We start from the raw sequence: 26,399 nt of genomic DNA, 5'->3' as shown, positions 1-26,399 counted from the left end.
AGTGACTTCTCTTGGACAGCTGTGTTTGTACCTCAGTGTCCCTTTTAATGAGAGTAATTATTTTTCACCTACCTTTAAAAGATTCACATATTTGAATGATTCTTTGCCTAATGTGAAAGAACGTGTGATCCGCGTGTCCAGAATAAGAACAGGGCATTCGTACTCTGCAAAACCAACTCTGAATGAATGAAGAGGGGGAGGAAATAAAGGGAGAAGCAGAAAAGTACATGAATCCTTTCACCTGATAGAATCATGTACTGAAATTGATGACCTTCACTTTGTATTTGTAAAGGATTCAAGGCATTTGAAAGGAAATGGAATGATCAGACTTTGAAAATCACTGACAATCCAATGAGTTCTTTAAAAATATGACTTAATATATGTCAGAAAAAGTAAAATGATCCTTCCCAAGCAGTCATTAAGAGATTAATGGTGTGTAAGATCTCTGAAGTGTGTACCCACATTAAATTTCTGACAAAAGGAAGTATGCTTAGACCTTAATCTAGGAAAGGAAATCCAGAGATAAATATTAATATTAACTGAATCTCTAAAGTTGAAATATCAAAGATATATTTAAAAAATAATTTATTTTAAAAGTCCCAGGTTTAATGATTTGAAAAAAAAAGTTCTATGCTGGATATATTCATATTTTTATATGGTCCTTAAATGGGAAATAAAAGAAGTTTTATTGTTTATTTTACGTTGTTGTCTCAGGTTACAGTAGAATTAATATGTTTTTTTTTTCTTTTTCCACAAGAGGCTTTCAATGATGCAAATACAAATGGTTCCAGAAAGGCAAAATTAAAAGTTCCAATATATTTGAGTCTGCATGACTGCTCCATTGTTACTGAGTAGAATCTCTCTGCATCTTCCTTCTTTTTTAATCTTAAAGTCTAGAGAAAACTTATTAAATACCCAAAACCATTATAGGAAGTCTGAGAAGCTCAGTTTCCCAACCCACTCTACGGTAATTGACGATAGATTCTGTGAATAGGTATGTGGCAAGCAATATAATGTGTTAGAAGAATCGTCTTGACACAGGTGGTAAGTGAGAGTGGACATTCCCTATTCACACTTTCAGACGAGTAGCCCCGGATAAGGGACAGGACCTTCTGACCCTGCTCCCTTGTACTTCAGACAAAGATGGGCCTCAGTTCCTCTGAAAGCTGGGGGGTTCACTGCAGTAGTAGGTAACTCCTAAGATACTGTCCATTGTGACTGTTTTATAACCCTAAGACCCATGCAGGTGGTGGTCCTTCCATAGCAGTACTGGCTATGAAAGGATCATTACAGTAATCCCACAAAAGCAAGTTTAACACTTTACTTTTGTGTGCAACACAACCATTTTATTTTTTTTTAATATTCTCTTCCATATTTGTACATTATTTTAATCATCCTGTGGATACAATCCAGTCTTAGCTGGAGAGAGTAAATCTCCATTGAGTTAAGATATATGAAAGCACCTTTAAAATGCTCCAGGGCCATTCCAAATGCAAAGGAAGCCAAAGCTTGTTTTCATTACAGTCTTTCTTAATTATTTTTTCATATCTCATCAAGGAGGAAAGTGATTTTTAAAAGGGTAGGAAAGGTAGGGGAGGCCGTGGTAGTCAATGAAAGTGCTTTCACGAGTAGAGGGCTACCTATATGATACCTCAGGGGGTGGAAGATGTAGTCCTACCCTTTGAGATGCTAACAGTCTGGTGCACAGGTATTCACTTAGAATTGCTACTATAACAAATTAGCACAGATGCAGTGGCTTAAAACAATACATATTTATTATATGATTCTGTAGGTTAGAATTCTGACATGGGTCTCACGGGGCTAAAATACAGTAGGTGTCAGTAGGGCGACATTCCTCTCCAGAGGCTCTAGATCAGAATCCATTTCTTTGCCTTTTCAGACGTCTAGAGGCCATCTGGGTTCTTTGGCAGGTGGCTATTCCTCCCTCTTCAAAGTCAGCAACATTCCACCTGTCCAATAATTATTCCATAGTCATATCTTCCTTTCACTTTTCTTATAAAGACCCTTGTAATTACACTGAATCCACCTAAATTATCCAAGATAATGTTACCATGGTGAGGGTTTTAACTTAACTCTTTATGCAAAGGCTCTTTTGCCAAATTAGGTAATGTATTCATAGATATCAGGGCGTAGGATGTGGACACCTTTGGGGAACCATTATTCTGTGGATCACCGGCCATCCCATGAACAGATAATCACAAAGCAACACAGTCAACACAACAACAGCACTTGCATAAGGTATTGTGAGAGCGTAAAGCAAGTCAACTTCATGCTGCTCCAGATGCAGAGGCCAGGAAACACCTGCAAAAGGACATACTGGATGGAAAGGGGATGGTGGTGAACAGGAAATAGCCATTGGAAAAGATGCAGAGGCCAGCTTTAAACAGCAGGCAGCCGGTGCAGAGAGCAAGCTGCTGTTAGAATTCATCCTCTCATTTCTGCCTCCTCCATACCTCTCACAGCTGTGCGTTTGTCACCATCCCACTGCTGTCACTTGAGAAAAAGGCCAGCTATGACATGGTCACAGGGATGGTATTTCAACTGCTTGCATCATACCTGACAGTCGGGTGGCCAGAGCACGACTTTAAGCATCTTCACAGGATCTTGTCACTTGCCTGCTTTAATTTATTGACCTACATAGTCTCAGGATAGAATTCACTTTCAACATAAGCTTTGGGCACTTCCCCACCATTTCAGCCTCATTTCTTGATTTTGCTCCTTACTCCTTTAAAATAATGTATGAGTTTCATATAGCATCCTGTGATGTAGGTTGGCCAAATATGTTGATGTCCACTTCACAGAGAGATTTGGGAGGCTGTGGCTTATGATTTAATGAGACAGCCCACACCTGCTGACCCCCAGGGCTCTTCCCACTGCGTGGTGGTAAGGCCAATGTACTTTCAAACCACAGATTTTGTTCCTGGAGATTCTGGGGACTCGGGAACAAAGTACCTCATTGTTTTCTGCAAATTCATTTTCCCTTAAACCAGATAACACTGGGACTGGGGTATTTTGGGGGCATGGTAGTGAGTCATAACAAGTTTAATTCCGTTTACTTCACGTGTTCAATGGCCCACGTAATTGCAAAGCATAGACACTTCCTCTCTGCTGTTAAGAGAATTATCAAGTTAAGAATGTCTTGATCTTAATTAGCTTTTTACTAAGCCTTTTCTGATGCCCAAATAATATATGTGACTAAATGGTAAACAATTAGGGTGAGGACCATTTTCCTTTGTTTCTAAAACACTTTTTGAGGAATGCACAAAGAGAACTTATATGGAAACCTTCATATCAAAAGTCTCTCTGTAACATATGATGCTTTTCCTAAGGGGAAAATGATGACTTTGAATAAGGGTCATATTTTTAAAAACAGAAAATAAAACAGCAGCTGTTTCTTTTGCATCTTTGTATTGACAGCGAGCTGTCCATTTCCTTATTTTCTCTTCCCTGCTCTGCAAACTTTAGATATCTTAAACCTTAGCCATTGATACTATTAACAATGATACTATAAGTCCTATCAAATAATTGGGTGACTTTTCTTTGTCCATGGCTCAGCCTCTGCCTGTGACATACATACTCTTGTGCTCTGTGCTTATATGTAAAGCTCTATTCTGCGTCTTCTTCCCCATCTCTCATGTGCGCCATCAGAAAACTAGATCAGGGGGCACCTGGGTGGCTCAGTGGTTAAGCCTCTGCCTTCAGCTCAGGTCATGATCTCAGGGTCCTGGGATCGAGTCCCACATTGGGCTCTCTGCTCTGCAGGGAGCCTGCTTCCTCCTCTCTCTCTCTCTCTCTGCTTGCCTGTCTGCCCACTTGTGATCTCTCTCTGTCAGATAAATAAAATCTTTAAAAAAAAAAAAAAAGAAAAAAGAAAACTAGATCAGAAGATAGCTCTGTGACTGGTATGGAATAAATGAAAACTTCATATTTATTTACTGCTACATCCAGCAGGTTTGCAAACAGGAATCAAAACCTAGATTTACAATGTACTATGCGAACATTGTCAAATCCCTTATCTGGTTAAGTCTCAAATTATACATACGTATTTAAGTAAATAAAATTAAAGTAATAATTATTGATTTGAATGGTTTTCTAAGGATCATGTTAAGTAATGTTTATACAATTCTGAGTTTTGTGCTTGACACATACTGAGTAATGACTAAGTGGTGGTTATCATTATTATAGTTACTACCTTTACCAACACTCCTACTATTTCATATTGGAATATACAGAGCAGAACACGAGGGCTATTCCCTCAGTGTGGGAAGCATGGAGAGGCAGGGAAGGAGAAGAATGCATCTTGATATCTCTAGGAATGAGGGTGCTTTTTTGAAAGAGGCAGCTCTGAAAAGTTCTCCTGGGATGCTCCTATCTGAACGTTGGTAGGCAGGGGACCATTTGAGAAGCTCTAGAATCAGGTGACTTTTTACACCTCTGAGGAGGGGGATGGGCAAGGGCATTGTGAGGGTGCAGGCATCTAGAACATGGTGACTGGTGGGGCTCCTGTAGGGGAAGACATGCAGAACAGAGGGTAAAGTGTCTCTCTACAAATTACCATCTCTCTTTATTATTGCTTCCAATTTCACCAAAGATTTGGATATTAGATATTCCAGTTTAAATTCCTACAAAAGGAGCAATGACAATGTCAGAAGAGGAAGAAAATTTAACCCCATTTACCCTTTCCTAAATGCCAGCTATAGTTCCCAAACCCCTATATACCTGTTGTGGTCCTGCATTGATGGGTAGATGTTATCTCACTTGTGTTCACAGAGATGAGAAAACAGACTCTGAAAAGTTAGGCACTGATCCAGCTCACCAATCTGAAGAGAGAGAGAGAGAGAAACTGGCTCCACTTTGCACCAAACCCCATCCTATGTGGAGTCAGTCCTGCAGATGCCTGAGCGGAGGGTTGGCGGAAGCATGTGCACCAGTCTGGCTGGATGTTTTGCTGTGCATGATATCATCAGGGTAGTTCTGGTGTTCCCCGGGATCTCGTCTGCCCTTTTGAGTGTATGGAGCCATAAATTCTGTCTCTGACTGGGAGACATTTTGTTCCAGAGCAGAGGCTGTGTGGGAGTAGAGCATTGTTGTTACAATCCATATTGTTATAATCTATTTTATGCTGTCCCCTTTGAGATTTGAAGGTTCTTTTTTTAGTTCCAATTTTACTTAAAGCTTTGTCTTTCTGGGATGACCTTATGAACTACAGATCTCATTTTAATGGAGGGACTTAAATGAATAGCAGGCACCAAACGTCTCTCCCTGGTCTACTGCAGAGCAAAGCAGACACAAAGCTTTCATAGAGGAGTCCCAAGAAGCTGGAATTAGTCCGTTTCACAAGATCAGTGTTTTCTCAGGTGAGCCAGGAAATGCTTTTTGCAAACGGAACTTACTGGTATTCCATAGACATGAACTGATGAGGACAGAAACAAGAATGCCAAACCTCCTCTCAAGAAGGGCTCTGAAATCTGCACAAAAGGACTTTTTACCTTGTGTTCAGGCCTTGGCATGAGTTAAGATTTATATCAGAAGTTAACTGGAATACTTTTCACTATAGAGAACATATGTTTTGTTTTGTTTTGTCTAAATAAATTGAGTTTTAAAACTCAACAAAGATGGGTTCATAAAATATCCAAATCAAGGAAATAAAGACCGTTTCCCCATGGGGAGGATAAGAGACCATTTCATAACAGGGCATATCCAGGAGCGGCCTTGATACAGGGCGTAGAGGCCAAGGAACCAGCCTTAATGCATATGTGTATGGTATATATGTCGATGTGTAAACATAACAGCTCCACAAAGCAAAGGCTCATTCAAAGCCCAACACATGTCCGATTTAGTATCAATGCCATCCCTTGCTAGCGGAGCAATAATAGGAAATGATGGATGCTCTGAGATTCAAATGTTCTTCATAATTCCATGGGTAATGCGTGCGCTAGAGACTGAAATAGACAGCATGCATTAAAATTTCTAGGTCAGATAAGCATGTAGTAAAACTTCATTCCTCTCTCATCTGATGAAATATCACCTTCACACTTCACTTTTTATCCGTGGTTTGCTGTTCGTTTCCCAAGATGGAAATGGAGGAATTCTCCAAATGTGGTTTTGTAAACGTATTCAGTTTTGTTTTTTCTCTTTACTTCTGCATCCCATGATTAACTCTGGAGGCATAGAATAATTCTATAACTCCAGAAAACCCACATGACAGTCCCGATGGTGTGACACAAAATTTACATCAAATGTATTTCTTCAAATATTTTAGTACATGAATAAAGACAATAGCTATCTGAGGAGATGGAAATTGCAGACTTTTCTTGTCTGTTTTCTTGTCTGTTTTTACACCAAATGTGTTTTCATGATAAATGATAGTAAAACTTTGTTTTAAATTGATACTCCCTTTGAGGCCTTCTCATGATTATACATAAGCAAGTAGAAATATATCTTTTAAGAAGTATTTTTTGTTGTTGTTGCTGTTTTTTATCAGGAGGTAACCTCAAAAGAATATGTGACCTTCTAAAGTCGTCTTTGGGTTGTTTGGGAGATATTACAGCAATTTGTTTAGCGACATGAGCACATTTTAGAGGAATATTGATAGGGATTCAAAGTTTTTTTTTTCCCTATTAATGATCTTCTTGTGTATCTATCTTCATGAAGCAATAGAGCAAGCTTGCTTAAAGTATTATTTAAATTAATCTGCTGTGGAAGTGCCAGTATAGTAATCTTAAGTGATCTAAAGACCTAAGGTTATAGCATTTAACAGAATCAGTCTTCATGTTTCATTACACACACACACACACACACACACACACACGCACACATGCACACAGCTAACATTCTCTACAGCAAAGCTTCGAATTCTAGATTTGGTAATTTAGAAACATAATCAAATGAGCTTCTCAGGTTTAATCTTTTCAACATTTGTATTACTGCTCATTCATTGTGTGTAGAATAGTGATCTATGGTGGATAATGTTCTCTAAAATGTCCCAACATCAGATCATTTCTCAATTAAGCAGAAACAGACATGACATCTCCTTACCTCTGCACTCTTTAGTGTGCCGACTGCTCAGGTTGAGTTTCCTGTGTGCCCAGAGCTGCCTGCAGACTGCCATCAGCGTGGTGTTCCATTATCCCCAAACCCTCTAAACATTTCCTGCCCATCAACATGGCTGCAGAAACTACTTCCCCCACGGGGACATTCCCCTTACCAGGAGAGCCCCTGACTCGGTCCACCTTCCACATCCTGGCCATCTCTGACCTTTGACTCTGTTCACACCTCACACTCCCTCTAAGGCTTTCCACTGACCACCTAGAATAGAATGACCAGTCCTTAGTAATTTTTTTTAAAGATTTTATTCATTTATTTGACAGACGGAGATCACAGGTAGACAGAGAGGCCGGCAGAGAAGCAGGCTCCCTGCTGAGCAGAGAGCCTGATGCGGAGCTCGATTCCAGGACCCCGGGATCAGAACCCGAGCCAAAGGCAGAGGTTTAACCCACTGAGCCACCCAGGTGCCCCCAGCCCTTAGTAATTATGTCTACACCACATTTGTTTCAGTTGATTATAAATGATTCCTCTTCTTTGGCTGGTGGTATTCTCTGAATGAATATTTAAGTGTTTTATTATCATTGATCTATTTTCTATCCCATCCAAATTGAAGTCCACATAAAGCTGTAAATTCCCTAAGAAACTTTTTACTGGATTTGGGTCTTTTGTGTGGAGTTGGATCTGAAGGAGGAGTTTTAAATCTGGTTCTGTACATGTGTGCTGAAGGACTGAACCAAAATTTTAAAATTAGTGAAAATGTTGGAATCTCTATTCCCTAAAAAGTTATATTGTAAAAGAAAAGAGCAAATAACAGGCATGGGCATGCACATAGCTAAGTGGTGTTTCTCAGGATAGTGTTTCAAAGTTTTGCTTTTTGTTTTGCTTGTGCTATTCTGTCATTTGAGACCAGCCTCACTGAGTTATGACTGCAGACCTTCCAGATACCATGCTCCTTTGAGGCTCCAGTGCTTCTGGCTCTTCTCTAGGACACTGATTTTTTTTCAGGGGCCCATTCCAGATCAGTTTCAGGTCAGAAAGGTTTTTGGGCAAAGGGAAACTTCATACACTGAATGGAGTGGTGCTCCCTAAGTGGTGTCTTTCCCAGCATTTTGTTTCTTTCCTTTTCTTTTCCATTTTATATATATATATATATATGTATATATATATATATATATTTTTTTTTTTTTTTTTTAGAAATTGAAAATACAGATCTGATGCCAAAGCTATGAACCATAAATCCACTTTAAGCAAAGGACTTAAAAGTCAAGACTCAGGACTTAAGTGTACATTCAGAAAGGCTGAGGAGGGCGGGATGAGGATTGGATCCTTAGCCAGCAAACCCCCCTTCTCTTTCTTCTGCCCACTCTGCACCCCAGAACTTGTCCAAATAGTGGAAATAGTCCAAATAGTGGTTGAGTGAGCATTCTGTGACTATCCAGCTATATTTATGAACTAAAGTAAAAGCTAAAGAAACTTGAAATACAAAAAATAAAAAAAAATTTAAAAAAGGAAAATTGAATACACAATCTGCAAATTTTCTCCCAGACTTGAGTTGGTGTCACTGATGTTAAAATATGCCTGGCTTGTCTGCAGCTCCACATCCCACAGATCATTTTATGATATATCCAAACATTCTTAATCTTTCAACTGCCGTAGATTTCCATCTTCTAATCCTTTGCTCTAATAAACAAGATCTGTCTGTTTTTCTTTAACCACTTAGTAAGAAGTAATTTCCTTTTCTCCACCCCCCTCCTCCTCTCTAGTACCCACTCTCCCTCAATTCCTAATTTTCCATAATCGGACCCCTCAAGAGAGGAAAGGGATGGAGCTTGTCATAGTTCTTCATGCGTGCAAAGGGAGGGACCATAGGCCTAAAATGGTCCTTTGCCAATGATGATGGCTTCCATTTTTAAAAAATAAGGTTGTCTTTTTCTCATATTTGTTTTGTATCTTCAGATGAATTATTATTTTTTTTTCCAAAGCAGCCTGAAATTAGAGCATGCAAGGGAGTAATTCTTTCCCCGCTTCCCTGGATAGGCGACCAACGAATCTCTTCTTGAACACTTCAGCGTCAGGGAAATCGTTGCTGTGCAGGACAGTTGATTCTTTCTGTCACTGCACAGCTAAATTTCTCCACCTTTACGGATCCATGTATTCATTTATTAGTCACTTATTTATTGAGCACCTAGTATAATACAGGCACTCTACTAGACACCTGGAATATAGTAGTGATCACAGAAATGACAATCACCACCTTCGCTTAGGCTCTATCTTGGTATCACTCTACGTATGTCTTATTTCCTTCTTCCAAATCCAGACTAAATAATCCCACTCTCTGTCTTCATGACAGCCCCACAAATATTGCAAAACAACCAAATTCACCTGCTTCCAATTAAACATTCTTTAATGTAGTTTCACCCAGGCCTGCCATGTCAGTCATCGCCCTCTAATCGGTCAGCGTCCCCTCACTGTGTGCTTTCAGTGAGTCCCTGCGCTCTCTGTTGCTCTGAGTACGCAAGGGTCTTCAACCAGAGCCAGGCTGCACGGTGCATGGATAGGCAGGGACCCAGACCCCTGAGGCTTCAATCTCAGCTCCATCATATCCTTCTGTTATCTTGGTGAGACACATACCCCTCTGTGCCTTAGCTTGTTCATTTGTAAAATGAAAATAAAAATGCCACCTATCTCAAAAGGTTGCTATAGGATTAATGAGTCAATATAGATGAAGCACTTAGACTAGTTTCCAGCCCAACGTATGTGCTCAGGAGGTGGCCACTCTTACTGTTCCTACTGTTAAAAGTAGTGTTGGCCCTTTCTGTTTGTGCAGCCTCAACATTCCAGGACCCACATCATATGTTGGCTTACGGATGCTGGAGATAATGGACAGCCATCTGCTTTGGCTACAAGTCTCTCTCAGTTCCTAGCAGACAGCCTGGAATAAAGTAGATGTTCAAGAAATGCCTGCTGGATGAGCCATTTAAATACTGTAGCTTTTGAAAATACACTTAAGCAGAACATGGGAAGGATTTCTTCTCTTGTTTTTCAAGGTGAATTGATCTATTCCTATAGCTATATTGTGGAGTATTAGTGATTGATGTGCCATTAAGGATTCTTTGAAGAAATTGTTATGAAATGCCACTTATTTTAAGCCTTAATAAATAAAAATGGTAAGAGGCACCACTTTCTGATAAATTATGCAGAAGGTTTGAGTTTTCAATATACATAGACCTTGTCACAACTGAATTCTAAATCCAAGGCTAAATTCTGCATCATCCTTTATGGAACGTCCACATTGATTTCTAGGAGTTTTGTTTTGTTTTGTTTTGTTTTGTTTTCTTTTCTTTTCTCTTCATGACCTTTGGTTTAAATGTTTTCCCTCTCTAGTTGAAAGTGTCCATGTCAACTGCGATGAATAGGTATCTTTCAATGCCTTCGTCCTGCTCCCTACCCTGCTGCTTTAGAGGTTCTAGACAGAGTGGCCTTGGTTTACAAAAGAGTTTATGACTGTCATCTCCTTCTAGAAGCAGCTGGAGGACAAATGTCTGAAGCAGAAACTTAGAAGGAAGCAGAGCTCAGATAGCTGCACCTTCCTTAAATGGAAGCAGCCTTACGGGACTTATCAATGTCGCCTTCATACTGTTCGTATAGCCAGCTCTGCTCCTTGGGTGGAGGTCTCTACACAGCTCTGGATGTGAACAGACAAAATAGGATTATACCCGCTTCAAAATACTGTTTCTCAAATGCATGATCCTCAACTCTGGAGTTGTCATAGGCAGTGATTTTCTGAAATTCAGCTACTGTCCTGATTATTTTCTTGGCATAGTACACTCAGGGAAATGTTTCCTGGCCCTGAATCAAATGTATGTTAAAGAGTTAAACACATGTGGGGTTTTTTTTCATGCATTTTCCAGTTTACCCCTTGACAATTTCCCTTAAGAAAGCTAATAAAACAATGCATCTACCATATTTCTTGTTTACGTGGTTAATGCAATACCGTATATTATTTGTAATATAATTTTCAGTGAAAGCCTTGGATACTTTAATTCCAACAGATGCCCTTGATTCCTTAACATCATACCTTTTTCATGCTAATACTCAGTTTTAGTTAATGTAGTAACAGTTGGAGAGCAAATTAATATGACCTGCTGTAGGTCCAACTGGCTGTGAAAATTCCATGAATGAGTCAAATACTAGTTTTCAGATTCCTTAATTTTAGGAAATCCCATTTCTAGTTTCTGAAAGGAAAAGTGAATCATAGTTTGTAGTGATTTAGCGGAGTATATTAAATTTAACGTATGATACTCTAAGCCTTAAGACATATCCTCACTAATTTCCTGTATATTTGTTGCATAATTTTTTGAGAACAGAGTTGAAATTTCTGATTATAATTTTATATTTTTCTGTTTCTCTTTGAAACTCCATCGATTTTTGCTTCATGTGGTTTAAACTCTGTCAGCTGATACATAAACCTTCAGGGTTCTTATGAACTGACTCCTTAATCATTATGAAATAATTTGTTTTTATCCACTGTAAGATTTTTTATCCTGAAATCTCTTTTGTCCTTTACTAATATTGATTGATGTTTTTAACCTTTTGTTTTTATTTTTAATTACTCTACTAAGGTATAATTTTTGTAAAATTATCTGTACATATTTAAAATGTATAATTTTATGAGTTTGATGTAAAACCACAATCACACTGAAGATTGTGAATAAGTCCATCACCCCAAAAGTTTTCTTATGTCTCTTGACACTCCTAACCTCCTCCCCCTCTGGCCTTTCACCAATCTCCGAAGTTGCAGATACTGTTTTTGTCATTTTATATTTGTTTAAATTATAGAATATTGTATGAACAGAATCATGTGACTTTTATTCAGCACAATTATTTTGGAATCCATCCATTTCATTGCCTTTTTCAATAGTTCATTCCCTGTTTTTTGCTGAGTAGTATTCCATCGTGTGGTTATACCACAGTCCGTTTATCATTCATCTTTGGAATAGACATTTGGGTTGTTTCCAGTTTGGGACTATTACAAATAATTACAAATAATCATTCACATTCAGTGTTTGTATGAACATATGCTTTCACTTCTATTGAGTAAGTATCTAGGAAGGGAATGGCTGGGTTATGTTGGCAGGTTTATGGTGAATATTTTAAGAATCTGCAGCTTTCCAGAGTAGCTGGAGCCTTTTCTGTTTCTCCCATTAGTGTCTGTGAGTTCCCATTTATCCACATCTTTACCAACAATGGATCTGGCATTCTTTAAAATTTTATTCTTCTAATATGTGTAACTCCAACCTGTTGTGGTTTTAATTTTCACTTCCCCAATGAATAGTGTGATGTTGTTCATCTTTTTGTGAACATCTTTTTCATCCACAAAATTCTCTGATAAAATGCTCTATAGTTTTATGCATTTATCTTATTGGAATCTTTGTTTTCTTACTATTGGGCTTTAAGTCTTTATGTATTAGTGGATACAAGCTTTTATTCAGTAAAAATATGCAAATATTTTCACCCTGTCTGTAACTTCTCTTTAAGTCATTGAACAGTTTATTTTGAAGAAAGGATATTTATGAATTTTTATACAGTTCATTTTATCAATGTTTCTTCATTGGATCATGCATTTGGTGTCACATGTAAGAACAGAACAGGGTATATCATTCAAGGAGCTCAGGGAAAAATGAAAATGCAGGGTCTATGCTTAAAAAAATTACTAATAATTTCAACATGGAATCAAAAGAGCATTAAACCAAATGTGGGGCCTTTCTAATAGCATGTACGGTATATATTCAGGTATGTATAGTATATCTCTATTTCTCCCTTCTTGTCTTGTGTTTGACTTTTATACATATATCTCTTTAAAAGATATTGACTATTGGCTAAATAGTCAATATCTCTTAAAGAGATATAAATAACCAAAAAAATGTGCATATTGACTGGTGTGTTTACCATCACCAGTGCTCCTTATTCCTTAGACTAGATCCTTATTTCTATCTGGTATCATTTTCTTTGTTCCTGAATGCTTCCCCTCAACATTTCTTGTAATGAAATCCATCTGACAATGCACTTTTTCTCCTCTGGGTGTCTAAAAACATCTTTATTTTACCTTTGTTTTTGAAAGACATGTTCACTGTTTTAGAATTTTAAGATACTTTTTTCTTTCAATGCAGCAAAGATGTTGCTCTGTTGTCTTCTTGCTTGAATTGTTTAAAAAATATATATATATATATATCTGCTATCTTTCTTGTTTTTATTCTTCTGTATGTAATGTTTTTCCTGACTTTGGAGGAAAAAGAGATTGTCTCTTTATCACTGGTTTTGAGTACTTTCAGCAAGATGTGTCTTGATGTATTTTTGTCATTTTTCCTGCCTTCAGTTTGTTAAGCTCTTTGGATCTTTGGTTTTATACTTTCAACAATTTGGAAGTTTTTCAGCCATTGTTTCTTCAAATATTTTTCCTTCTTGTCCTCTTGACACTCTTCTGGAGACTCCAATTAAATATGCATTTTGTTGCTTCAAGTTATTGCACAGCTGACTGAGGCTTTGTTTGTTTGGGGTTTTTTTTGAGATTTTCTATTTTTATTTTATTTTATTTTATTTTATTTTATTTTATTTTATTTCTTTTCAGTGTTCCAAAATTCATTGTTTATGCACCACACCCAGTGCTCCATGCAATATGTGCCTTCCATAATACCCACCACCAGGCTCACCCAACCCCCCACCCCCTCCCCTCCAAAACCCTCACCTTGTTTCTCAGAGTCCACAGTCTCTCATGGTTTGTCTCCCACTCCGATTTCCCCCAATTCACATTTCCTTTCCTTCTCCTAATGTCCTTCATGATATTCCTTATGCTCCACAAGTAAGTGAAACCATATGTTAATTGACTCTCTCTGCTTGACTTATTTCACTCAGCATAATCTCTTCCAGTCCCATCCATGCTGATACAAAAGTTGGGTATTCATCCTTTCTGATGGAGGCATAATACTCCATTGTATAGATGGACCACACCTTCTTTATCTGTTCATCTGTTGAAGGAGATCTTGGTTCTTTCCACAGTTTGGCAACTATGGCCATTACTGCTATGAACATTGGGGTACATATGGCCCTTCTTTTCACTGCATCTGTATCTTCAGGGTAAATACCCAGTAGTGCAATTGCAAGGTCATAAAGTAGCTCTATTTTTAATTTCTTAAGGAATCTCCACACTGTTTTTCAAAGTGGCTGCACCAACTTGCATTCCCATCAACAGTGTATGAGGGTTCCCCTTTCTCCACATCCTCTCCAACACATGTTGTTGACTGTCTTGTTGATTTTGGCCATTCTACCTGGTGTAAGGTGGTATCTCAATGTGGTTTTGACTTGAATCTCCCTGACGGCTAGTGATGATGAACCTTTTTTCATGTGTCTCTTAGCCATTTGTATGTCTTCTTTGGACAAGGGTCTGTTCATGTCTTTTGCCTATTTTTTGACTTGATTATCTGTTTTTTTGAGTGTTGAGTTTGAGGAGTTCTTTATAGATCTTGGATATCAGCCCTTTGTCTGTAGCATCATTTGCGAACATCTTCTCCCATTCCGTGGGTTGCCTCTTTGTTTTGTTGACTATTTCTTTGCTGTGCTGAAGCTTTTGATCTTAATGAAGGCCCAAAAGTTCATTTTCACTTTTGTTTCCTTTGCCTTTGGAGACATATCTTGAAAGAAGTTGTTGTGGCCGATGTCAAAGAGGTTACTGCCTATGTTCTCCTCTAAGATTCTGATAGATTCCTGCCTCACATTGAGGTCTTTTATCCATTCTGAGTTTATCTTTGTGTATGGTGTAAAAGAGTGGTCAAGTTTCCTTCTTCTATATGTTGCTGTCCAATTTTCCCAGCACCATTTATTGAAGAGACTGTCTTTTTTTCCACTGTATATTTTTTCCTGCTTTGTCAAAGATTATTTGACCATAGAGTTGAGGGTCCATATTTGGGCTCTTTATTCTGTTCCACTGGTCAATGTGTCTGTTTTTGTGCCAGTACCATGCTATCTTTGTGATCACAGCTTTGTAGTAAAGCTTGAAATCAGGCAATGTGATGCCCCCAGTTTTGTTTTTCTTGTTCAACATTTCCTTAGCAATTAGGAGTCTCTTCTGGTTCCATACAAATTTTAGGATTGTTTGTTCCAGCTCTTTGAAAAATGCCGGTGGAATTTTGATCTGGATGGCATTGAAAATATAGACTGCTCTAGGCAGTATAGACATTTTAAAAATGTTTATTCTTCCGATCCATAAGCATGGAATGCTCTTCCATCTTTTTGTGTCTTCTTTGATTTCTTTCATGAGTGTTCTGGAGTTCCTCGAGTGCAGATCCTTTACCTCTTTGATTAGGTTGATTCCCAGATATTTTATGGTTCTGGTGCTATACTAAATGGAATCGATTGTCTAATTTCCCTTTCTGTGTTTTCATTGTTAATGTATGAGAAAGTAACTGATCTCTGTACACTGATTTTGTATCCTGCCACATTACTGAATTGCTGTATGAGTTCTAGTAGTTTGGGGGTGGAGTCTTTTGGGCTTTCTATATAAAGTATCATGTCATCTGTGAAAAGAGAGAGTTTGACTTCTTAATTGCCAATTTGAATACCTTTTACTTCTTTTTGTTGTCTGATTTCTGTTGCTAGGACTTCTAGTACTATGTTGAACAACAGTGGTGACAGTGGACATCTTTGTTGTGTTCCTGATCTGAAAGGGAAGACTGTCAACTTTTCCTGTTTGTTTTTAATTATGCTTTCCCTATGGGCTTCATTTGGAACAATTTCTATTGCTATGTCTTCAAATTCATCCCTTGCATTTCTGCAGTTCCTAATCTGAAAACAATCTCATCTCATGTCTTTTTTTTTTCTCCCATTTTACAACTTGTGTTTTTCATCTATAGCGGTTCATTTTTTGGTCCTTACTATGTCTTTTATGTCTCTACTTAACTTTTTGAATTATGGAATACAGTTATAATGACTGCATGTCTTTGTCTAGTATTCTAACATCTGAGGAAGTTCTAGGTCAGTTTGATTTATTCATTCTTCCCCTTGTTACAGGTTAAATCTCCCTCCTTCTTTCCATGCTGGTAATTTTTTATTTGATTTCAAATATTTTGAATTTTATTTTGTTGGGGGCTCAAAATTTTTACATTCCCATAAATATTCTTGAGTTTATTCTGGAATGCACTTATTTTCCTTTGAAAAGTTATACCCTTTTTGGTTATTGCTTTTACAATTGTTTATAGAGACTGAAGCTCTGCTCATTCTAGGGCTAATTTTTTTCTACTTTTGAGGCAAGACCCTGCTTATACTGTGTTCAGTGCCCCATGAATTATTAATTTTTGCAGCCTGACTGGTGGGAATAATCAGTATTTCCAGTCCTGTGTGTTCTTGCGGCAGTTTTACCTCAAATACTTTCAGATGGTTTTCCCCAGTCTGGGAAGTCACCTTACATAAATTGCAGATCGGTACAGAACTGAATTCTCATGTAAACCTACAGGTCTTAGAAGTTCTCTCTTCCAGCAGCTCTCTCTTCTCCAGTACTCTAGATACCATCTACATTGGTCTCCCCAGACTCTCAGCTCAATCTCCTCAATTTAGAAAGTCTACTGAACTCCCTTCAACATGCTCGGGAATCTCTCTCAGGAAATAGAACTCACCTCATTTATTTCCCACCTGAGAGACTACTGTTTTTCATTCCCTAATGTCCAGTATCTTGCAAAATTCAATATGTCAATTTTTTATTGTTTCATGTGAAAGGGTACTTCTGGTCCTTGTTAAGATGTTGAAGTCACTTTTTTTTTTTTTAAGATTTTATTTATTTATTCGACAGAGAGAGATCACAAGCAGACGGAGAGGCAGGCAGAGAGAGAGAGAGAGGGAAGCAGGCTCCCTGCTGAGCAGAGAGCCCGATGTGGGCCTCGATCCCAGGACCCTGAGATCATGACCTGAGCCGAAGGCAGCGGCTTAACCCACTGAGCCACCCAGGCGCCCTGAAGTCACTTTTTAAAGAAAGTTTTCACAATTATTAAGCTCTCTCAGATTATGATTTATGGTTCACATAGCATTCATATTCTTTTTTAGTCATATTTCCAGCATTGAAATTTGTTCTTTATGGTAGTATGTGACTATAAAATATTAGCAAATGTTAACAGTACTCTTGGACCTTTGTTCCTCAAGCCATTCAGTTACATTTGATTAACCTCAAACTTTATGAAGAACATAGTGAGAGGCACGATTAATATTTATAATATACAATTATATTTTATCTTATAATAAGTATAAAATAGCTTTTTGGTTGAGCAGCATGAAGTGAAAGGATTATCACAGTAAAGAATGTGATTTTGTCCATTTAAGAGGCAAGTAAAATTTTTTTCCCCGACTTTTTGCTATTGGTGTGTGTGTGTGTGTGTGTGTGTGTGTGTGTGTCATTATTGTGAAAAAAATATCATAAGTTCACTTTCCAACTTGTGAGTATTTCAAGATGGCAGAGATTCCTTTCAGAATTCCAAAGGAGGTTTGTAGCAGTTTTTGCCACTAGTAGTTTTCTTAATTAAAAAATCCTGTAATGAAGAAATAGAAGTTTATCATTGAACATTTGGAGACTAGTTGACTAAGCATGGAATATTCTGATATTTTAACTAGAGAGTACTTATTGCAAATATATTGCTAAGACTTTGAACAGTTCTCTGAGATACTTATCTGAAAACATCATTAGGAACACAAATACCAAGTGTATATTTAGAATTAAAAAAATAGGGGCACCTGGGTAGCGCAGTGGGTTAAAGCCTCTCCCTTTGGCTCAGGTCATGATCCCAGGGTCCTGGGATGGAGCCCCACATCTGGCTCTCTGCCTACTTGTTATCTCTGTCTGTCAAATAAATAAATAAAATCTTAAAAAAAGAATTAAAAAAAATAAATGTCATTTAGATAGCAACTAAACTGAAGGATCTCTGATTCTACTCTTCCAAAGATGACAATAGCATTTGAAAATTTAAGTAAAATGTTTAGCCATTTGCTTGGACATCTAGGAAATATTCTGCTTTCAGTCAGCGAGTAGCATGATTGTTCCTGATACCTAGACTAATGTAAAGAAGTTGGTATAAAATATCCTCAAAGTAGTATTAAGTTTCTTTTAGTATTTGATATCTTTGGTGAAGAATCTGAACATAAATAATGTGTTCATATTTGTGAATGCTGCCGATGCCACACAGAGTGACACATCAGCACACTGAATGAAACAGGGTATAGTGCTTCTTTGTATATGCACCTATGTGTTCTGGCCAGGAGAAAATGAAGTCATTCATAAATTAGGACTCCATGACAGAATATATTATCAACAAAGCTTTCTCTAGGTGTAATGATAATAATGATTGACTTGAATCCCAAATGTTGTCACTGAAGGACACATATTTTTCTTTTAGATAGGGAAGACAGAGAGTATTCAAGGGAGGGGCAGAGGGAGAGAGAAAGTCTTAAGCAGGCCCCACGCCCAGTGCAGAGTCCGATGCGGGCCTCAATTTCACGACTCTGAGATCAGGACCAGAACCAAAATCAGGAGTCATATGTCCAACTAACTGAGCCACCCAGGCACCCCATATCCTTTTCTTTTTAAAATATACACAAGAATTTTTATTGTCTTTTGCAATTATATAATTAATATTTATAATTTATTTTTTAAATATATAATTACAATTTAGAAGGAATAAGTTAACAAACCAGAAAATGCAATGTTTAATAATTATTCATCTTTGTAAGTGATGAATAAATAAAGGGAAAGAGTAGATCCAACATTTTTAGATTTTATCATCCAGTGCTAATTATGTTGGGACCATAAGAGGACCAATGTGTCTCTAATATGTTAGGATCTTACAATTAGAGAACCTCGTTGAAAAACAGTATTGGAAGGGGATGCTTTCAACTGAGTTCTGAAGATGTGCATCCTATTTGGAGCTTGTAGACACTGGATATTCACAAAGCTAGTGAGAGTTCAACCCTGGATTAGGGATCCCAAGAACCACTCTTAGGTCTGTCTGTTCCTTGGAGCTGAGGGTCAAATATTGAGCAGGATAATATGGCATGCCTTCCCTTTAGTCATCTTCTCAAATATTTTCCCTAAGAAAAGGCTCTACCCACTGTTGTTTCCTTAATACACTTCATTAAGAGTGTTTTTGGAGGGGGGCAAAATAGTTTTGGAAAACAATTTTTCAAAAAATTATTGGTGTTTCCATTTAAAAACACACTTTATCTTTATTCCAAGCATACCCTGCTCCTCCAATTCTTTTTTTTTTTTTAAAGATTTTATTTATTTATTTGACAGACAGAGATCACAAGTAGGCTGAGAGGCAGGCAGAGAGAGAGAGGAGGAAGCAGGCTCCCCGCTGAGCAGAGAGCCCGATGCGGGGCTCGATCCCAGGACGCTGGGATCATGACCTGAGCCGAAGGCAGAGGCCTTAATCCACTGAGCCACCCAGGCGCCCCATGCTCCTCCAATTCTTAAATAAGATACACAAAATATATCTTGCCTTGAATATCATTTAGGGCTTATATATAGATTCTTTTAAAGACAAACAAAATGAATTCAGTCATTAGATATTTGTTGAAGGGCTGCTCTGTGCAAAGCATAGTGATAGGCTACTTTAAATAACATATGATGCAAATTAGCAAGGGATTTATAACGTATTTGCAGGACAGGAAGACACAAAAACCCAGTAATTTCAGACATGACTAATTGGCACAAAACCATATTATATGTTCTTCCTTAACCCTCTGAGTAGATAGCAAGCTCTTTGAGGGCAAAACTGGTTTTGTTTTGTTTGTTTGTTTGTTTGTTTGTTTTTTATGTGAGATTCTATCTCTAGTACCTACAAGCATAAGGTTCTGGTAGACAGAGGTGGAGAGCGTGTTCTAGGCTGTAGAATCAACAGTTAAAATTAACAAACCAGAAAATGCAATGTTTAATAATTATTCATCTTTGTAAGTGATTAATAAATAGTAATGCATTGGATTGGGTGGTAGATTAGGGGACCACTCTGAAATAGCTGAAACAAGGTTCCTAGCAGGATAGGCCCTTGAGGTAGTATGGGGGCAATTTCCAGAGGAAATTGAATGCTATCCTTGGGATGGCATTAACAAAAAGATAGAGCAGGTTTTCACCTACCTTTAGTTTATTCATCATTTTACTAGTGTCCTCACCCCACTTTTATTCTTAGCCCTTTGGAAAAGTTCCTGATATGGTTTATTTTTATGGCTGAATTATATGATAATTTATGGCTTTGGGTAAATTATTCACAATGCTATATTCTGCTACTAGGAGTGCCAAAATGTAATTAGATCTGCCATGAAAATGTCTATTCCAAAAGTGGCTTTTTACTCTGTAAAAAAACATGTGATTTTTCCATAGCTAATAGAGGAGTGACACTTAAGAACCTGCACTGATAGCCAAGTTGTACCGAGATTTATGTGTAGAAAAACATGGTATGTGCGATGTACATACATTTTTATATTTGCTATATAAAAACACATGCCATATTGTGCATTTTTTCAATTTAAATAATGATTAAAAATAGATCCATCATTCTAAGGGTTATCCCGATTTCTCTTTTGTCAGTCTTCACATTGCATGAAAACAATTTGTGACAGTGATTGATTTAAATGAACCCACTTCTGAGAGGGATTGTTTTAATTAAAATTGTTGGGTATTTTTTCTTGTATCTGAAGGCATTTGAACTGATTTCCATTTCTTTCAGTTTTGAGTGTTGAGGCTACTGTATCATGAAACATTTTTTTTTTCTTGAAGTGCACTCACATTAGCTTTCATTATTTCTATTTTAATTAATGTCAGAGAACATAGTTAGTACAGAGTTTCAGACAAGGAGTATCCTCAAAACATTTTTAGTAGAATGTCAAGTAAAGTATGCTATATAGTAACAAAAGAGAAAATACAAGGAAAAAGGGTAATTAAGACAAAGTTTTCATATTTTCTTAAGCAGAGTAAATATTCTGAATACATAAGTATTTTAAGAAAGAATAAAGAACTCTAACAGTTTTATGGGTTGAAAAATATTTTTGCATTTTTATATGGCTAGCTAAAAATAGGCAAGTGATTTCAGATACATATTTTCCTTCAGTTATTAATTGAGAGTCAAGACTGTGGAGATTGTCCTCTACACAGTAGATCTAGTTACTTAGTCATACCTTTGCCTGACCACATATAATTGATGTGGTTGTTTTCTCAGGAAAATTGTTTCATTTTCTTTTGTTTTGTATTATGATTTTTTAGCTTCGTACTTCTGGACTTCGAGGAAAGATTTTGTTTTCTTCTGTTTTAATTATTTGAAAGAGTGACCTCAAGCTATAAATGACCACATTACACAATGGCCAGTTTTATAAGTGAGGGTCATAGTGAAGGTTTTGTGGGTATGTGACTAAACACAAAGAGAAACTAATATGTGGAATCCTTGAAAATTTGGGGCACCAATTAATCTACAACAGTAATATGCATTAGGTTATTTGCATATATGTATGCAATATTGTTTGCAAGTATGTATGAAATGTTATCTTTACACATTCTTTGTCAAAAGGCGTTAATATTAAATCTGCTTTTTCATTATAAAATTATACAAGAGCTTTTAAATAATAAAATGTTGAAAAATATATATTCTAGTAACCAACAAAATATATTAATTTTTCACATTTTGATGTATTCTTTCCCATATTTTCCCCCATGGATAATAATTTTTACATAGTCATGCTCATGTTATATATACATATGTCATTACACAAAAGTTTATAACACTGAAGACTTATTTTTAAGTTACAAGTCTAGCAAGTACAATTACCTGGTCAAAAGTTTTAGACAATTTTTAGACTTTGTTGCCATCCTGGATTTCTTGTTATTTTTGCAAGTTTTTATTAGCAATATATGAAATTACTAGATAAATTACACTCTAACACTGTCAACATTCATTCGAAAAACTTATATCGCCCAGCTCCTATTTATCTAGACCCTAGAGATGTAATGTTGAGCAATATCATACATTTTGATTTTCTTCACGAAACTTACAGTAGAGTTTGGAGCAGATATCAATCATATAATTGCACAAATAAACATGAAATTCAAATCATGAATTATAAAGCAAAATACTAACACTTGTTAACTTGCATGATGGGTACATAGGTGTAGGTTGTATTATTTCCTGTAACTTTTACTGTAGTAAAATCACTTCAAAATGGAAAATTTTGATATTTTAAAAATGAGTAATGCTTGTGAAGAATGCTGCCATGGAAGTGTTCAGAGGAGGAATCTGAACTCATCTGAGGTATCACAAAAGTGCCTCAGAGGAAGAGTTGATGGAGGTGAACTTGAGAAAGGAGGAAATGGAGTTAAGTGTGCCAAGATGAATGCATGTGGGTGTATGTGCACAGAAGGGCCAGGAGGCATCTTTATGCAGGTGAGCATAGGTAAAGGGGACATGATAGATGTGAGAGATTATGGGATATTTGCCGACAGCCCCCAGGGACCCAGGCTGGGCTACGTGCAGAGGTTGGCATGGAGCACTTTCAAACTAGGCGGGTCAGGTAAGATGGGTCCCCACTGCTGTGGGGTGTGTGAGTGATTCACTGCATGTTGCTGGATGTGCTGGATTGGAACAAGCACACTGCCCTTGGGATGACCACCTAGGAGAGGCCAGGAGGGGCTGCAGTGCTTCCCGTGGTGAAGCTAGAACAGGGGAAAGGGAGGGAGATTGTGAAGACAGAATCTGCAGGAACCAGGCAACTGGTTAGTGGAATAACAAAAGCAAGTGCGGTGTGGATGTGAGTGGCTGAGACAGTTCACATGAGTCTCCTAGTCAAGGCAACAAGTACCTTCTGGAGAATGACACTAGACGAGTTTAAGCCTACAGGATTAGATCTGCAACCTCGGTGGGGATTGCACAGGTGGAGACTTATTGGAAATGTGGCCAACGACAAAGTGGGGCAGATAGTAGAAGAGATTTTCAAGCACTTTGATTCTAACTTCATGTTGTTTTAAATCACAGATCCAGCTCCAAGTGTGCAGGATTTGGGTTAGATACAGCCATGGTTAATCTTTAAAAACCTAGTTTAAAAGGAAAAAAAAGATTGGTTTGCATTTTATTTTAGGCTTTTATAAAGTTACAATCCATTGTTCAACTTCCAGAGGCCACCTAGCTTAGTGGTTATGGTGGCAGGATCCTGTTCAACCCCCAGCTGGGCACTTATCAGTTTTATGCTTGTCAATGACTCCGTCTTTCTGTCTCCATTTCCTCATCTTCAAAGTGGGCTTCCCGTTAAGTAATTTGTGATGAGTTCCATGAGTTAATCCCGCGATGTACTAAGAACAGTGCCTGGCACCTGAGAAGAGCATAATGCTATTATGGTTTCTAAAGAGAAGACATCAAATAATGTGAAACTTGATACATGGATCCCAATTTCATCTCGTTTCTTTGAAATTTAGTGAGAATTCGAAAACACAAGTTTTGTATTTTGCTTATACTTCCTTATCAGAAATCAGGTGTCATGACAAAGAGCTCAGTCTTATGTCCTCTAGTTTCATCCATGTTGTCACAAATGACACAATTTCCCTCTTTTTAAAGCTGAATAATATTCTGTTGTATATAGATACCTCATTTTCTTTATCCATTCAATCACTAATGGACACTTGTATGTTTCTGCATCTTGGCTAATGTGAATAATGCTGTAGTGAATATGGGAGTGTAGATAACTCTTTAAGACCCTGATTTCACTTCCTTTGGCTGTGTACCCAGAAGTGGGATTGTTGGATCAGTTGAAAGTGGTAGTTCAATCTTTAATTTTTTGAGGAAACCCATACTATTTCAACAGTGGCTGCACCAATTTGCATTCCCACCGACAATGCACAAGGATTCCCCTTCTCCACATCCTTACCAATACCTGTTATCCCTTGTCTTTTTGATCATAGAAAAGGAAAAATAAAAGTGTTCTTTTTGTTAAAGTGTGAGGGAGCTTGTGGGAGTTGTATGTCTTGGACTGCCTTGCCTGACCTACTTAATTCAGGTCTAGAAGATGTAGTAAGCTAAAATGTAGAATTCAAAAGTAAGTCATTCAGAACATAAAGGTTTTACAGAAGAATTATCAATCTCTGAAATCCTCTGTATGTCATCATGACAATTAAGAACCTGCCGTTTTACCTTTGTTCTCTTCTTTTCCATGCCACTTATTTCCAGTGATGAGCATAAATACATTGCAGCATAAATAAGAAAAGAAGTCCTTGATACTTAGAGAGCAGTAGCCCAATTTTACTGAGAAATGGGTGGACTAAGGCACAGGAGTAATTTTCCCACTAATGCACATCTTAGAACTGTGTGTGAATTTTAAAGGTATATACTACAGAATAAGGAACAAATGTCACACAATCCCAATAATCACTTAGATTTTTTTTAATCCTCGTCTTCTAGAAGCATCTACATTCTATTATATTTAGTCAGACTGATGTGATGCTGTGGTGTTCATGCATTATTCCCCAGATTTTCTTCATTCTCATATGACCTTCGAAGAAAATCTGTGTACCATAAGGTTATTTTTGAAATTATTAGTTATATCATATGTACGTGACAATAGATATTGACATTCTCTTTAATTTTTTGAGCATTAAACAAAAAGGCTAAGGGTATTCTGGTTTGGAACAACTTTTTTTTTTTTTTTGGCATGTGTATTTTTTTGTTTTTACCTGTTGGCTAATCCACAAATTTTCTGTCAATTACAAGATGGTTGACTTCATTGTTCTGTACCAATCTACTGTTTTGATAGCATGATCTGATCGCATTTGCAAGTCCCATTCAGCAGTAGTGGAGAGGTGCCAGTTGCCATGGTGAGGACTATGATGTCCAACATCAAATCCAATCATGAGATGGGGATGACCTTTGAAAAGCCATATGTAAATATTTATTTTCAAAGGTACAACTGGCCCTTTGTAAAGCCTGAGTCACTTCACTGGTTATCTTTTCAATGCATCAAATAAGAAGTCTGTTACCATATAATTTCCCTTTTCATTTTAATAAACTCCCACTGTCCTCTATCCTTGGCCCTTTTGGTTAAGAATCAAATCAAATAATTTCACTCTCCTTTTTAGTTGTACATCAGTTTAATATGTCTGGATCATGGTCACAGAGATGAACTCACAGCAGAGGTTTGTTATTGTGTCTTACCTTGAGCTTAGAAATCAACTTTCTCATTTTTCTATGGGTCATGCATAAGTACCAGATGCTCCCAGGCCAGTGACAATGACCCTTTAGACATCAAAGAAACATTCTCCATAATGAGGTTTTTTCCTAAGAATGCATATCAAAATGCTAGTTTGATTTAAAAAAAAAAAATACAGGTTTTTCACCTTTTGGGATTACTGGTCAAATTAAATAAAAAGAAAAATCCATTAAAAAGCCTTATTAAAGGCTTCTTAGAACCAGAAGTTTGCAAAACTCTTGCATGGCTATCCTGAATGATATTAAACTAATTAGTTCAGGATTTAACTAAAATTACACCAATAGATTTGGTAGCTTAATTGTTCTAATTAATCATTTAAATCCACATGTTAGTTTTATAAAATGACCCAGTTTCTGCAGCTGACACATGCAGCTTCTGACCTTCTACGATTAGTATGTGCCAGGTTTGATAAATACAGAGGAATCTGGGAGACACAGAATCAAAGGTGCTACTTCTATCAAATGCCCTCTTCTGAAAAAGAAAAAAAAAAAATCAGAAAAAGAAATAAGAAACTCTATTGTGACACGTTGTGAGGCTTATGATAACTATGTTTGCCTTTCAGATCCCCAGCTCAAGGGTATAGTGACCAGGTTATATTGCAGGCAAGGCTACTACTTGCAAATGCACCCCGATGGAGCTCTCGATGGAACCAAGGATGACAGCACTAATTCTAGTAAGTGACGACCTCAGGCCTCCCGTTAACACAGTCGGTAGAACATACACTGCTACATAAATGACTTTCTAAGCTACATTTACAAATACTTGTTACGTTGGTTCATTTTTGTGAATGTTACACACTAGAAGGCCATCCACAATTTTACTGAGACCACGTGGATGAAAACAGGAGCAGAGCAACACACAAAGCCTGTCCTTTTAAGATAATTCGTTTCTCTCTCTCTTTTTTTTTTTTCTCAAAACAATTGGCAGATCCAGCATTGTTGTTACTTTCATCTCATAAAAGTCAAGTAAGTACACTAGTGCATTTGGATGAAAGACGAATCCATGTTTACCTTTGAAATATTTTTATCAAACCTGTAGCTTTTTAATGATAATTATGGAAATTA

At 37.3% G+C, this 26,399-nt stretch overlaps 1 protein-coding gene across 4 annotated transcripts in view; it reads left to right on the top strand.

The window, feature by feature from the left end:
* The window catches only part of FGF14 (fibroblast growth factor 14), a 611,293-nt gene that overhangs the window by 455,628 nt on the left and 129,266 nt on the right, over positions 1–26,399 (top strand). For all 4 annotated transcript variants that reach the window (XM_047720339.1, XM_047720338.1, XM_047720337.1 and 1 more), the window contains one exon: positions 25,898–26,008. In XM_047720339.1, the coding sequence (XP_047576295.1) occupies positions 25,898–26,008 (111 nt within the window). The remainder of the gene's footprint in view (positions 1–25,897; positions 26,009–26,399) is intronic.

The sequence above is a fragment of the Lutra lutra genome, chromosome 3 (assembly GCF_902655055.1).
Source record: "Lutra lutra chromosome 3, mLutLut1.2, whole genome shotgun sequence".
NCBI classification, from domain to species: domain Eukaryota; kingdom Metazoa; phylum Chordata; class Mammalia; order Carnivora; family Mustelidae; genus Lutra; species Lutra lutra.
Note: the sequence above shows the minus strand (reverse complement) of the source record. Positions and strands in the feature narration are given on the sequence as shown.